At 41.6% G+C, this 15092-nt stretch overlaps 1 protein-coding gene across 1 annotated transcript in view; it reads left to right on the top strand.

Moving 5' to 3' along the window:
• Positions 1-15092, top strand: part of LOC114311389 (eugenol synthase 2-like) — a 54596-nt gene that overhangs the window by 38576 nt on the left and 928 nt on the right. Inside the window, exon 3 of the mRNA XM_082873680.1 lies at positions 14799-15042. Within this exon, the coding sequence (XP_082729806.1) occupies positions 14799-15042 (244 nt within the window). The remainder of the gene's footprint in view (positions 1-14798; positions 15043-15092) is intronic.

Below are 15092 nucleotides of genomic sequence, written 5' to 3'. Positions count from 1 at the left end.
CTGGCTATATGGACCAAAAAGAGGGAGTAAATGTGGGGAAAAGGTGGGGGAAAAGGAGGCAAGTTTTCCCCCAAAAAAATATCCCCCAGATCAAGATATTTTCTGGGGGAAACAGCTATACAGCTGTAAAGTGCACAGTGTCAGGATTATGGCCGGCCACTTTTTGGAGTTGCAGGTGGCCGGCTGGCCACCCCCCCTAGCCGGCCGGCTTGGGGTCAAAAAGGTCAAGTTGATTTTCTGGCCGGCCACCACAAAAAGGTGTCCTCCCAGGTGCCCTAAACACAACCTTGTGGTTCGAATTTGGAAACTGTAAAACATGAGAGAGAATAGGCCATTTTTAAGAGGGGTTCAAAAGGGTCAAATGGAATTTATGGCCGGCCATATGATATTAGGATCCTCCCATGTGTGTACAACACAAATATGTGGTTTGGGGTTGAAGAAAGTGGCCCCAAGGTGTTCAACATTGGCTCGGAAGTGAGAAAAACTGGTGCCGGAGGGCGAAAATGGAATATAACTGGTTGCTAAGATAATTGATGGCCTCCCACCCTTCTACGGCCTTCCTAGTGATGAAACAGAGGTACCTGCCAAAAATGAACGAAAACCGATGCAAAACGAATGTTCGGGGGCCAAAACACGCAGTTCGGGGCCCCGGAAACTGCCTGTTAAGCACCGAAAGTGGTATTCAACCACGAAGTGGGTCTCTCAGACCTCAGTGTCCCTCAAAAGGGAGTAAATAAGATGCACGCCAAAAACCGGAGCAATAGGAGATGGTTAAGCAATCCCGAACCGAGGCACACGGCCTGACGGCTCCGAAAATCGAAAACCGGGCTCCGAAATGGGTAAAATGTAGCCCACGGCCATTGAGAGATGGTCTACGGGACCTCCCTCTCCCCTCAGGAAAAGAAACAGAGAAAACTGAGTCTGGTTCGCAAATCAAGGCAAGGCACAGAAGAGGGTTCGGAAATCCGGAGGCAGGGCTCACGGCCGCGACTCTAAGACTTCTGAACGAGCGCGATATGCAACATCACCAAGCGCTCAATTGGTGACGTCTGAGTCTTAAGGTCGGTCAAAAATGGGGTGTCTACGCAGAGCAAAAAAGCACAGTAAAATGCAGTCCTCAACAACACTGGAGCAGTCCTCAACAAAGCAGTCCTCAAAGCTTTGTAGCAACAAGAAGCCCTTCCAAGATAGACAGAAAAAATGCAGAACTGAGACCAACACCACTGGTAGCAGAACAGAACCAATCCCACTGAAGCAAACCAACCCCACTGGTATTACAAGTAATAGAGAGGGTAACAAACCAACAGATACCATTAGTACAAGATAACAGAAAGCGCACTATTGAGTATAGCATCATATACCACTATTGAGTATAGCATCAGAAAAACAGATTGAGAAAGCAAATTCACACCCATTAACAGATACACTTCCTAATGCCAGAGATGTTATAGAGGAAATCATTTATGGAGAATGAAAGAACCTTGGTAGAGGCCTTAAGCCAAATTGCTAACCTTATGATTATGAGCTCCTGCAACTCCTGCATGTTTTGTTGTGAATCTTGAAAGAGATGCTCAATTCTAAGCTTCCATAATGACCAAATGGTGACTAGTGGTATTGCACGCCAAATTCTCTATTCATGTTTTCTACATAAATGACCTGCCCATCATTGCAACAAACCCTCTATAGAGTCTGGAGCCACCCACAGAGCCCCCCACCTCTGCAGCAACCCAGTCCAGACTTTCCTCACCAAAGGACAATGAAGAAGCACATGTTCAATAGTTTCCTGTTGTGATTTGCAAAAAATACATAGAGTAGATACAGACCTATCCAGCACACCAATCCGTTGCAAGAACACAGAGGTTTTAACCTTTTGTTTCCAAGCGAGCCAACTGAAGAACTGCACTTTGGAAGGTAGATATTTTAGCCAGACCAAACTGTAGGAACTGACATTACCACCATAAGCGAGATTAGAATGGTTGTAGAGAACAGATACAAGAGATTGCTCGGATTTTGTTGCTAACCATGTAGCACTATCTTGGACCAACAAATTTAATGCAAGTGTTGGTGCAATGATGCCAATTAGTCTAAGAAGCTTCTCTTTCTTCCAATCAAATAGAGACCTTCTAAAGGAAAACAACCAATTGTTAGAGGAGACATCCACAAAATCTTTGAGTATTCCCTCCTATCATTAGATAATTGGAATAGCCTTGGAAACCCTTCTTTAAGACATAAGGCTCCACACCATTGATCACTCTAGAACCTGATTCTGCAACCATTCCCTACTTTAAGCTGTAGATTACTAACATAGAACTCCATAAGAGATTGTTGATGTTCAACAGCAGCTATGATACCACCCCAGATTTTGGAGAAGATGGTACTAGAGTTAAGATTAGGTAGCCAGGCCCACCTTAAAAATTGTACTTGGTGCAAATAAGCCTCTTCCATAATGAATCGTGTTCAGAGGCAAACCTCTACTACCACTTTAGAAGTAAATACACATTCACATCCTTAAGCCTTCTAACACCCAGTCTACCTTGTTTTAAGCTTTTTGTGACCTCTGTCCATTTCACAAGATGGATTTTCCTCCTTAGATCTGAACGACCCCATAGAAAGGTAGCTTGTATTGTATCTAGCTCCTTAGCTATTCCTTCAGGCAACTTGAACAGAGACAAGAAAAACACAAGGAGACTTGATAGCACTGCTTTCACCAAGATCGACCTCCCTGCAAAAGAAAGAAGCCTCCTTTTCCAGCCAGCAAGCCGCAATTTGAACTTATCAATAACTCGTTTCCAAAACCTTTTCCTCCTTAGATTAGCATCCAATGGCAGACCTAGATACTTAAGAGGTAAGTTTTGGGTCTTACAATTTAACAGGGAAGCAAACTCAACCAAAATAGAATCAGGGACACCAATCCTACAAACTACACTTTTGTGGTAATTGATTTTGAGACCAGATGCTACTTCAAAAGACTTAAGGATCCTTTTTAAGCTCAAAACTTCTGATAGCTCGGTTTCACAAAATAGAAGAGAGTCATCTGCAAATTGAAGATGAGAGAGTTGCACTTGATTGTTGCCTATAAGTACCCTTTTTAACAAATTCAAACCCCTTGCTCTCTGAAGAAGAATGTTTAATGCTTCTACAACCAAGTTAAAAAGGAATGGGGATAAAGGATCGCCTTGCCTGAGACCTTTCTGGGGGCTAAACTCCGTGGTTGGTGAGCCATTCACAAGTATTGAGATCCTTGCAGTAGAGACACATTCCTTAATCCAAGAAGTCCATTTGGAACCAAATCCAAAGTTTTCTAGCATTGAAAAGAGGAAGTTCCAATTGATAGAATCAAGTGCCTTTTCAAAATCTATTTTTAGTAGCAGCCCTGACTTTTTAGATTTAAACCAACCATCCACAACTTCATTAGCAATCAACACACCATCAAGAATATTCCTACCACCCAGAAAGGCTGATTGTATGTCACCAACAATCATGGGCATGACCTTTTTGAGCCTGGATGCAAGAACTTTAGAAAGTATTTTGTATAAAGAACCAACTAACCTTATAGGTCTAAACTCACTTAAAGTGACAACTTTATCTAGCTTTGCAATTAAAGTAATGAAGGCACTATTCAAACCAGGGCCTAGTCTGCCACTGACATGAAATTCTTTCATAAAGTTGATCACCTCCTCCTTAAGCACCTTCCAGTATTTTTTAAAAAAACATCAGATTGAAGCCATCTGAGCCAGGAGCTTTTTTTCCATTACAATCCATAACTGATGACCAGATTTCTTCTTCAGTGAATTCTGCCTCAAGCATAAGGAAAAAGTCACTAAGTCTTACACTCTTAAAATTTCCAGCAAACCTTGGTCTGTTGCTCCAAACTTCAGTGAAATGATTTGAAAAGTGAGTCCACACTGCATGTTTAACTTGACTTGGCTCCTCCAAAACCACATCCCCCACTTTGATGGAGTTGAGAGTGTTCCTAGTTTGTCTGTTGCTGGCCATAACATGGAAGAATCTAGTGTTCCTGTCACCCTTCAGATTCCAATCTAACCTTGATTTTTGGAGCCATTCCTATTCTAACTTCCTACTCAACATCCACATGTCATTTTTTTTTCTCTTTGCAGCTTCAATTCAACCTCCTTCAATGATCTAGATTCATGAAGTTCAGTTTCAATAGCTTGTAATTTGAATGCAACATTGCCATAAACCTCTCTACTCCATGTTTTTAATATCAACTTGAGAGTATGTAATTTTCTCTACAGAATGAAACCAGATGACCCAGAAAAATGAGATTCCTGCCATGTTTGTTCCACTAAAGGAGCAAGATACGAGTGCAACAACCAAACATTTAAAAGCTTGAAAGGCTTGGGTCCTCAATCCCAAACATCCTGCATTAGCACAATAGGACAATGGTCAGATGCAATTCTAGGAAGGCCCCGTAGTTTGAACTTGTATCTCTCTAGCCATTCAAGGCTTAAAAGGAACCTATCAATATGACTCTATTTATTTCCATCAAAAGCATTACACCAGGTGTATTTTCTGCCTAACATTTGCAAGTCCACCACCTCACATGTATCTATGAACTCGTTGAATTCTTTCATGCCCCTATCCCTTATTGATATACCTACTATTTCCCTTGTGTTTCTGATCTTGTTGAAATCACCACCAAGACACCAGGGTTTGGAAAATGAATCCTTCAGATTTAACAGAATCTGCCAGAGTTTCCTTCTCCTAATGACATCATTAGGAGCATAAATATTAACAATTACATAATCGAATGAGTTGTAGAGCTTACCTGATAGTAGAATAAAGTTTCTATTGCTGTAACACTCTGAGGTTGGAAAACCTCAAGGTCCTAGAGGCGGAGTAAACCACCTGCCATCCCTTCAGCATCCACAGCCATAGACTCCTTCCTATCCTTGGGCCAAAGACTTTTCACCTCAAAGCTGGTAATGCCTAACTTTTTTGTCTCTTGAAACAAAGCCATGTCAATTTTCCTTTGTAGCAGAAGATTCTTGATCTTTTTCCTCGTAAAAGGTCTTCCTACCCCCCTAATGTTCCAACTTAGTGTCTTCATAGAAACATTATATGTCACTGATCTCACCCATTTGGAGCTGATCATTCCACAATACCCTTCCATTTTCCCAACGTCTCCTTATGCTTCTCCTCCATGTGTACTAATTTCCTAATAACCTCAGATTCCTGCCCCATGAATTCAAGCCCTAAACTTTTCTCCATCTGCACTGTTGCTTGGGCCTCTTGAAAAATATCAATTCCAGAAAAGGGTTGCTTATTAACTGGATTTTGAAGTGATATGGGAGCAGGTGTGGATCTTGACCTCAAGCCTTTAATGGTTCCTTTGTTTGTGGAAGTTCCCTTCTGATCAAGTCTTCTAGCAAAACCAGTGAATCAACCAGCTACCAGAGGTTGTTTAACTCCTACTCGTGTACTTTCTTTCCTCTTGCTTCTCTTCAAACGATTAATAATAGAGTCTAAAATAGATGGGCTGATAGTGTCACTACCCAATCCTGATGGCCCACACCCTGGCCTTGCAGGTGGAAATTGAAATGCACCACAAGAGGGCCCAAGGGGCAGCAATTCTGAATGGACCAGGTTAGTAGGCTGTAATCCAGTTAGATTATGACTAAAAGCTACCTCTAGACAAATACCAGATCTATTCTTCAGTGAAGGGCTTAGGCTTTTGATAAAACCTGGAGTGAGGATTTGACCTTCTACTATATGGGCTATTGCACCTTTGTGAGCTTCATGATTACACCCTACTCTCTACTACCGGCTACCTACTAACTGAGCTTCAGCCTCCGATTGAGCTTCATAAGTGTACCTATACCTCTGGTGCAGGTTTTCCTTTGGCAAAGATGACTCAATCACACATGCACCCTCTTGATTTGAATTTCCCGCACAATCTATGGTCTCTTCCACTGTTGAGGCATGACTCCAACTGCCACTATTCCCTACGGCCACATCAGATATTTTTGCCACTTTAACTGCCTTGTCATCACCTTTTTTTACTAGGTTGAGTTTTGCATGAAGGAGCCCATTTATTTTGGAGCAAACATCTTGGGCTGCCTCTTTAGATGATGTTCCTTTGCAACTGGTACTAACATCTGCTGAAGTCTTCTCTTTAAAGACTCTGATTGTTTAAAATCTGCCTTTACACTCCAGATTCAGGCTTGTATTAATCGGATCCATGACACTGGTAATTATTTTGAACCTTCCACAACGGAAGGATTTAGGAGTGCAAACATCATCATCTAAAAGAACTAACTGTCCCCACAATCTTCCTATCTTTCGGAAGGTATCTGAGTTCCATAGATTAAGGGGCACCCCATAACAACTGATCCAAACATACCTCTCCTGATGAAGAAGCATAACTGGTCTCCATTCATTGATTTACTTACACCAGTCATGGAACCAATCCTTGAGCTGAGACCTATGACTTAACATATCTTCCTTGGAATTAAATGAGATGATAACATCTCGCCTTCCTCTTTCTCTTACCAACACATTCTACACTCCTCTTTTGATGAGTTCGTTCTTCACATTCAGGACAGAGTAATCTATTTTGAGTCTCATTATCAGACTCTCGTACGGCCACCCATTTCCTAGCTCATCCACTTTGATAGTTACCGGTGGTGTAGATCTGGGTTCAGCTCCCTTTATGACCTCTGCAAACGTCCGACCATCTGTGCGTTGATGCCAAATCTGCTTGGTCACCATAGTGGCATCATGTCTGACTTCTACTTGCCTTGTTAGTGATGGTTTCTACCTCTGTTTATTTTCTATTCCTTTACCATACTCTGCAATTTTGACCGACAGAGATTTGTTATCAACCCACAAACCATTGGCCTTCTGTTCAACAACAGTCGCTGCAATGGAGCAGTTGTAATGCACGAACTCGAATCTTGTATTGGTGGATTTTCTTCACTTTTGTGGTATGTACACATCCTTAACCACGCCAAACTTGGTGAACAGATCATACAAGTTTCTAGGTGAAAAGGATGCCAACAAGTTATCCACAAATAGTGTAATCAATGTTGCCCTTCGACCATCCGCCCACAAGTTAGGACGCACTTGCCTACCTCTTTGCTTGATCACTGGGATCCAGCCTCCCCGTTCGTCATCGTTCACTCTTCTCGCTCTTCTCACCATCGCTCTTTACTCCTACCAATTTGTCTTCTTATGATTAGTATTCCTCATTAGTATTTGTTAATTGAAACAATTATATGGAACTAGGTTTGGAAAATTCCTTCATTAGCGTTTTTATAAAAAAATATTTTTTCCTTTTGTGTGTGTGTGTGTGTGTGTGTGTGTTGAGTGAATTTTTTTTCATTTTTTAAAAATCTTTGAGATGCTCCCATACACTCTAAAATAAAAATTGAAAAAAAAATTGAAACTTATACTATTATATAAAGCACATAGCACTTTGAACGTTTGTCACGGTTTGTTCTATACAAAAAATATCATTTTCAAATCTAATTACTTCAAACATAATAACTACTATGATTGATCTAACTATTTTACACACAGTGTGTGTGTGCCCACACATCCAGTTTGTGAAAAGTCCAATGAAAAACCCCAAGAAAATTGAAAAACACCCACAATTTAAATCAACTACATAACACTTCCGCCGATAACATAAAAAAAAAAAAAAAAAAAACCCCTACATAACACTTCCAATTAACCATTGATCAATCAACTCAAACCATTAAATACTAATTAGACTCTACAAACTCAGTGCAACTAATTAATTAAATGGTTTCCCTAAGTCTAATTGGTTTATGGAGCAATTAGAAAGGAAGACTATAATGGAGCACGGTGGGTGGATTCCAGTAGTCAAGCACAGGAAAAGGAGTGGAGTATGGAGCAACAAGGGAAGTAAGGGCTTAATCTCTGTTTTTGTGGATAACATCCCTCCTACTATGGATCCGAAATCTTTGTTTCATTTGTTCTCCAAGTTTGGACTAGTGAAGGATGTGTATATTCCTCAAAAGCGAAGGAGAAATACCAATACCCGTTTTGGTTTTGTTCGATTTGATTGTTCAGCAGCAGCAAATGTGGCTATACAGAGAACTGATGGTCTGTGGGTGGCAGATAAGGAACTTCAAGTCAAATTAGCTGCGTATGATCGTACTGCAAATAGAGTGGCGAGAGGAGATCAGGTGGGAAGGAGTAGTGGAGATAAGGTCGATGAAGGAAGGTATAATGGTAACCAGTTGGGTTTTCAAAGATCCTTCGCGGATGTGGTAAAAGCAGGAGTTAAGGGACAGGGAGGTAAGGAAGGATTTATAATTCAGGTAAATGAAGAGGGGCATGGCTGGTTGTATGATAGTGTGTTGCTAAAGCTTAAATCGGAGTTCTCGATGAAGGGTATTGCGATGGTGCTAAAAGAGAAAGGAATGGGGCATGTGACGGTTAGAAATGGGGTTGGTAGGACTGTTATTTTGTCTTTCTCATCAAAAGAGGTTATGTTGTCACAGCTAGCATTGATCAAGGAATGGTTCCAGGAATGGTGTGAAGATGTCAAGCTATGGGAACCAGGGGTATATCCAGTGCAAGAGAGGTGCCTGTGGCTCAGGTGTTATGGTGTTCCTCTGAGTATGTGGAATAGAAGCACATTCAACAAGATTGGGAGTATATGGGGTAGTGTGCTGAGTTTGGATGGGAATATCAATCAACCAGAGTCCTTTAGTCATGGAAGAATTAGAGTTGCAACGTATCATATGGAGTGTATAAATCAAACGATAAATCTGGAATGTAAGGGCCGATTTCACCCAGTCTTGGTCTGCGAAGAACAACCTAGTATCTTAGCTGACTGTGAGAGCATGATGTCCAGCGAGGGGAGGGAAGATCGGAATTCAAACGTGGTGGTTCAGCCTCAACCTGCTGGGGTTGATGTTGGTGATCAATTCGATGTGAGGTTGGATGTGGAAGATGAAGACGTTGATGATGTTCTTGTAACCAAACAAGTAGACACAGTGGTAGAGGAGACTGTAAGTGGAGTAGGGGACAACTTGGTGGTTGAGGAGCGTATGGAGATGGCGGTGGCAGAGGGTAGGCTACAGGAACATGATGATAATCTACGTGTGGAGGAGCAGATAGCTACACCTGGATTCATTCAGTCTATGGGCGGGCCAGCTGGAAAGGGGCCGGGTATTAACTTGGAAGTAAATTTGGGCCTTGTTCATAACCCTGTGGTAAAGAGCAGGGTAGGTGTTGGGGTGAGAGGCCCAAATTCAAATTTAAATTCTAATTATATCAAGGAAGCTTCAAGGCCCAATTCGTGTATGAGGAAAACAGAGCATGAAGGCTGCAATGGTAATATGTCTATTGGCCTGAAGTCAAAACAGAAAGGGAAAAGAAAGGTAAGTTCCTCCCGTGCATCTAAATCGATCACTGAGATCTCTGGCTATTCCTTTCTTGCTCGAATGTATGGCCATAAAGGGGCATCATCAAGTAAGCCCACTACTAAATGTGCTGTTTTTCGGGCTGCTGCTGCTGCCATGTCTCTTTCTGCTTCAGCTGAAGGTAGTTCTAGTAGACTAAATCACATTCTTAGTGAGGCACAAGCAAACATTCAGTTGGGGAAAATCCTGGGTATCAATTACAAAGGTAAGGAGTCAGAAGCTCTAGAAAAAATGGTGGATCTAGAGGTAGTGGACAGAGCAAGGAGGAAGGAGAAGAGGAAAGAATAGGGGCTTGAGTCGTGTATCTGGGCTGGAAGATGGTGTTAAAATTGTGTAGTTATGAAGTTGATGTCTTGGAATGTGAGAGGCTTGGGAAAGCTAGAGAAGAGGGGAAGGATTAGGAAGCTAATTTATGAAAGTAAGGCTGATATTGTGCTTCTGCAGGAGACAAAGAAGGTTTACATTTTGGAGAAGGAGGTTAGAGCATTGTGGGGAAGGAGCAACATGGAATTTATGGTGGTGGGTTCCGATGGATCGGCTGGGGGACTTCTTTGCATATGGGACCCAGATGTTTTTAGGATGGTGGATTGTTGTTGTAACAGAAGGCTCATTCTTTTATCAGGTAAATTGCTAAACTCATTTGATTGCAATATTTTGAATGTGTATGCTCCAAATGAGGTGAGTAGTAGAGGTAAATTCTGGGACACATTAATCAAGTTAAAACCTGAATTTCCAAATCCATGGTGTTTGGGGGGAGATTTAAATGAGATTAGAAATATTAGTGAGAGGGTGGGTTGCTCCAGACGAGATAAGGGGATGATGGATCTTAACTCTTTTATTGAGAGTTGCGAGTTGAATGATTTGCCTCTATTAGGCAGGAAGTTCACATGGTCTAATGCACAAGATGGGGAAAAATGGAGTAGAATTGACCGTTTCCTACTTAATCCGGAATGGCTCATGAAGTTTAACTTTAAAGAGTGGGGTCTTCCTAGGTTGTTCTCTGATCATTGTCCTATAATGCTGATGGATGATGAGAGGGATTGGGGACCTAAGCCTTTTAGGTTTATTAATGCATGGTCTAGCCATGGAAGTTTTTCCTCTTTTGTGGCAAAGGTTTGGGATGAATCCAGGATTGTTGGGAAAGCAGGATATGTGCTGTTCCAGAAGTTGAAAATGCTGAAAGTGGAGCTGAAAAAATGGAATCTTGAAGTGTTTGGAAATTTAGCAACAAAACTCAAGAAGGCTGAGGAGGACTTGGTAGAGCTAGATATTGTGGCTGAAAATAGAGGACTGGTTGCGGCTGAGATCGCCAGAAGAAGACAATTGAGGGGTGAAGTTTGGAAGCTTAGTAAAATGGTAGAGTGGCTATGGCAACAGAAATCTAGAGTGAATTGGACCATTAATGGGGATAAGAATACGAGGTTCTTCCATATTATGGCCAGCAGCAGAAGGAGTAAAAATTCAATTAATTCCATCACTATTGAAGGTGAGACAATTGAGGAGCCAGCTACGGTAAGGTATGAGGTGTTACAACATTTTAAGAGACTATATTCAGAAAGTTGGGCCAGAAGACCAGTGCTAGATGGTGTGTTTAAATCAGTTCAAGATAGCTCGAATTATCAGGATCTTGAAGCTACCTTCTCTGAAGCTGAAGTAAGGGTAGCAATTATGGAGTGTAATGGAGATAAGGCTCCAGGCCCTGATGGTTTCAATCTTCTATTTTTCCAGAAATGTTGGAAGATAGTTCATCAGGAGGTTTTGTTGTTTCTGAGAGACTTCCATGCCAGGAGCAAACTTGCGTATGGGATTAACAGCTCCTTTATCACTCTCATTCCTAAGACCGACAATCCTATTGGGTTGTCAGACTTTAGACCCATTAGCTTGGTGGGTAGTTTGTACAAGATTCTCTCTAAGGTTTTGGCTCTTAGACTTAAGAAAGTTCTTCCTACAATTATTGGTGAAACACAATCTGCTTTCTTAGGGGGGAGAAGTGTTTTAGATGGCGTATTTATTGCTAATGAAATTGTAGATGGATGGAAAAAATCAAGGAAAAAAGGCGTGATTATTAAACTTGATTTTGAGAAAGCTTATGATTCTGTTAATTGGGAGTTCTTGGCTTCGATGCTTCATAACTTTGGGTTTGGCTCTAAGTGGGTTTCATGGATGAAGGAGTGTATCGGTACAACAAAGTTATCGGTTCTAGTGAATGGCTCACCTACAGAGGAATTTTCACCTCAACGAGGCCTCAGGCAAGGTGATTCCCTATCTCCTTTTCTGTTTAATATAGTGGCTGAAGGGTTGAATATTCTAATGAACAGAGCTTTAGAGGAAGGTATTATCAGAGGGGTAAAAGTTGGTGTTAATGAGGTAGTGATTTCACATCTCCAATTTGCGGATGATTCAATAATTTTTTGCGAGGCAGATTTGGATCAAATAGTGTTTATAAAGCGGATACTAAGATGCTTTGAAATCCTTTCTGGCATGAGGATAAATTTCCATAAGAGTGTGGTATGTGGAGTTGGAGTGGAGGAGGAAAGATTGGTGTCTTATGCTGATATCTTGAATTGTAAGGTACAAGGACTACCGTTTAAATTCTTAGGTTTGCCGTTGGGAGCGAATCCAGGGAGGAAATCTACTTGGAAGCCAGTTTTGGATACCATAAAGACTAGGTTGACTGGGTGGAAGAGAAGGCTACTTTCCTTTGCAGGTAGATTAACGTTGATTAAGTCCGTTTTATCTAACCTCCCGATTTATTACCTGTCTCTGTTTAGAATGCCTTGTGGTGTGGTTAGAGAGATTGAAAGGCTTGAAGCTTCTTTCCTTTGGGGTGGGAATGATTTGAAGAGGAAGGTTCATTTGGTGAAATGGACTGAAGTTACTAAAAGTCTGAACCAAGGAGGGTTGGGAATTAGAAGAATTAAGGATGTCAATGCAAGTCTACTCCTTAAATGGTGGTGGAGATTTGGAAGTGAAGTAAATGCTCTTTGGAGAAGAATGGTATGCAGCAAGTATATGATTGATGAGGGTCAATGGCTCCCACCTATGAATTCATCAGCTAGACTTTCTAGAATCTGGGGTGATGTTCTTGCGGTTGCTAGTCTGAATCAACCTCTTGTGGAGTTTTTTGTGGAGAAATTTCAGATCAAGGCGGGTAATGGGAGTAGAATCAAATTCTGGTATGATAAGTGGCTTGGTGGTAGTTGTCTTAAAGATGAATTTCCTAGATTATTTAGTTTGTCAACAGTAAAAGAGGGTTCACTGTCCTTCTTTTTTGAAAGGAAGTTCAGCTCCGGGGTTTGGAATTTTTGCTTCCGTAGGCCATTATATGATTGGGAAAAGGCTGAGGCAAACAGGTTGGCAGAAGTGCTTTTGGTGACTCCTTCTATAGGACGGCATGAGGAAGACTGCCCTGTTTGGAATGGTTCTGTTGGTGACAAGTTTAAGGCCTCAGATATTTATCGGTATAGTGATTCCCTCTTGGGCCCTCCTCTCCAACTATGTAAGTTTGTGTGGAATAATGACATTCCCCCCAAGGTTCAATTTTTTGGGTGGTTAGCCTGGAGGAATAGAGTGAAAACAGGGGTCTTCTTAAAACATGTAGGTGTGCTGAACAATGAGGTTCCTGTGCTATGTGTTTTTTGCAAAGTGGAGAATGAATCTGCTGTGCATGTTTTACTTCACTGTCCATTCTCTTGGCAGGTATGGTCTGATGTAATGATGTGGTGGGGGTGTATATGGGTGGTGCCAAGGAATATTGATGGATTGTTTCATTGGTGGATAGGATGGAAGTATAAGAGATTAGCTCGGAGATTATGGAGAGCCTTGCCATGTATTGTACTTTGGTCCATCTGGAAGCTAAGGAATGAATGTTTGTTCTGTGGAGTGCAACCAAGTGTATTTGAGTTAGGTGAGCTGATAAAGATTAGATTTGCTCTATGGGTTAAAGCTACGGTAAAAAAGATCAGGTACTCTGTCTTGGATCTAACCATCAATTTGGCTCAGGTTAAGGAATGCATTTGAGGAAGGCCATGGTTTCTATTCAGCTTATAGCCTGCTGTGGAGCTGCTGGGTGTGTGATGCTGTAAGTGGGCTAATATGTTGTGGGCCAATCTGCTGCTGGAAATTCTGCTGTGGAGCTTCTATTCAGCCTATATGATCTGCTAATCTGTGGAGCTGCTGTAGGTATACTGCTGCTGTGAACCTGCTGTGTGTGGGCTAATCGGCTGCTGGAAATTCTGCTGTGTGTATGCTTCTGTAGTGGCTATCTCTGTAACAGAGGGGTGTGCTAATCTGTCACTCCCTGGAGGCTAATCTGATGCTGTGATTTCTGCTGTGTGTATGGTTCTGTGAGTGGTTACCTCCGTTGGTTCCTCACCAACAGGGTTTTGGTTTGGTGATGCCATGTGATGGCTTGTTTTTTTCTCTCTTATGTTGATGTTTCTTCCTTCTTGTAAGGTTTCCATCATCAATAAAGGGATCTTTGTTGTTGATCAAAAACTCAAACCATTAAATAAGATGAGAGACTCATACAAATAAGGGCTTACAGCGTGTTAACCCTGACTTATACCTATAGTTCAGCCCATCATAAGCTTCAAGAAGTTGGATCTCCACTCCAAAGCGACCTTGCAACCACAAGTTCTGTTGATCAAGTATCTCCATGACGCTTCAAACTCCTATTTCCAAATCAATGGTTTCAATCTTTCAATTAACCATGGTGTTATAGGGACGGAGAATATGTGTGAAGATTTTTGTAGAATTCAAGAAGAAAACAATCAATCTAGAGTGATTGAGAGATAGGAATCATGAGATCATCTCTAGATTGAAAGTCTCATCAATGGAGTCTTGGAGCACATGCAAAATGAAGAACTAAAGAGAAAAAAATGTCTAAAGCTTGTGTTCCTGACTCCCTAGTGAAAAGATGAGATCAGGTTTGTTCAAAGAACAATTAGAGGGCAAAAACATAAATGACTTCAAAACACACGTTGCTAGGAGCCGCCAGTGCTCAAGCGACTGTCAAGAGCTTAGCAAACGCTCTTCAGTGGACTTCCAGCACTCGAGTTCCTGTAAGCATGCAACGAGGGGTTGTGGCGATTGAGCTTATGTAGAGCGCATAGCAAGCAGACCTTGCAAGATTCCCAACCCTCGAGAGACTGTCGAGTTCAAAGCAAGTGGACTTTGCAAGCTCAAGCGACTAGCAATGCAAGCATATTGCAAGTGGGTTTTGGAAATTTTAAGGACCAACGAGTCAAGTACAAAATGGACAACTGTGATTGTGTGGAATATACCTGACATCCTCAACATCTCAACACAAACTCATGGCAAGATTAATTTCCAACTGAGTTAATATTGAGTTTGTTATATTTGTATTGAACCATACAGAGGTTCTTGCCCTCGGACTTTGGAAATGATGTGGACCGTCATGATGCAGTTGAGCCAGCAAAATCTGCATTTGCAGTGAAGGCTCAAATCCGCAGAGCTATTGAGGCTGAGGGAATTCCCTACACCTATGTCTCTGCAAACTCCTTCATTGGCTTTTTTCTTCCAATGTTGGAGCAGCCAGGAATCTTTGCTCTACCTCCACCCAGAGATAAAGTAATCATCCCTGGTGATGGAAATCCCAAAGGTATTGAACAGTCTTTCTTAATCTCAGTTCTCTCTAATCAAGCAATGATT

The sequence above is a fragment of the Camellia sinensis genome, chromosome 6 (genome assembly GCF_055761805.1).
Source record: "Camellia sinensis isolate YWXY chromosome 6, ASM5576180v1, whole genome shotgun sequence".
Classification (NCBI taxonomy): Eukaryota; Viridiplantae; Streptophyta; class Magnoliopsida; order Ericales; family Theaceae; genus Camellia; species Camellia sinensis.
This window is presented reverse-complemented; position numbering and strand designations above follow the sequence as displayed.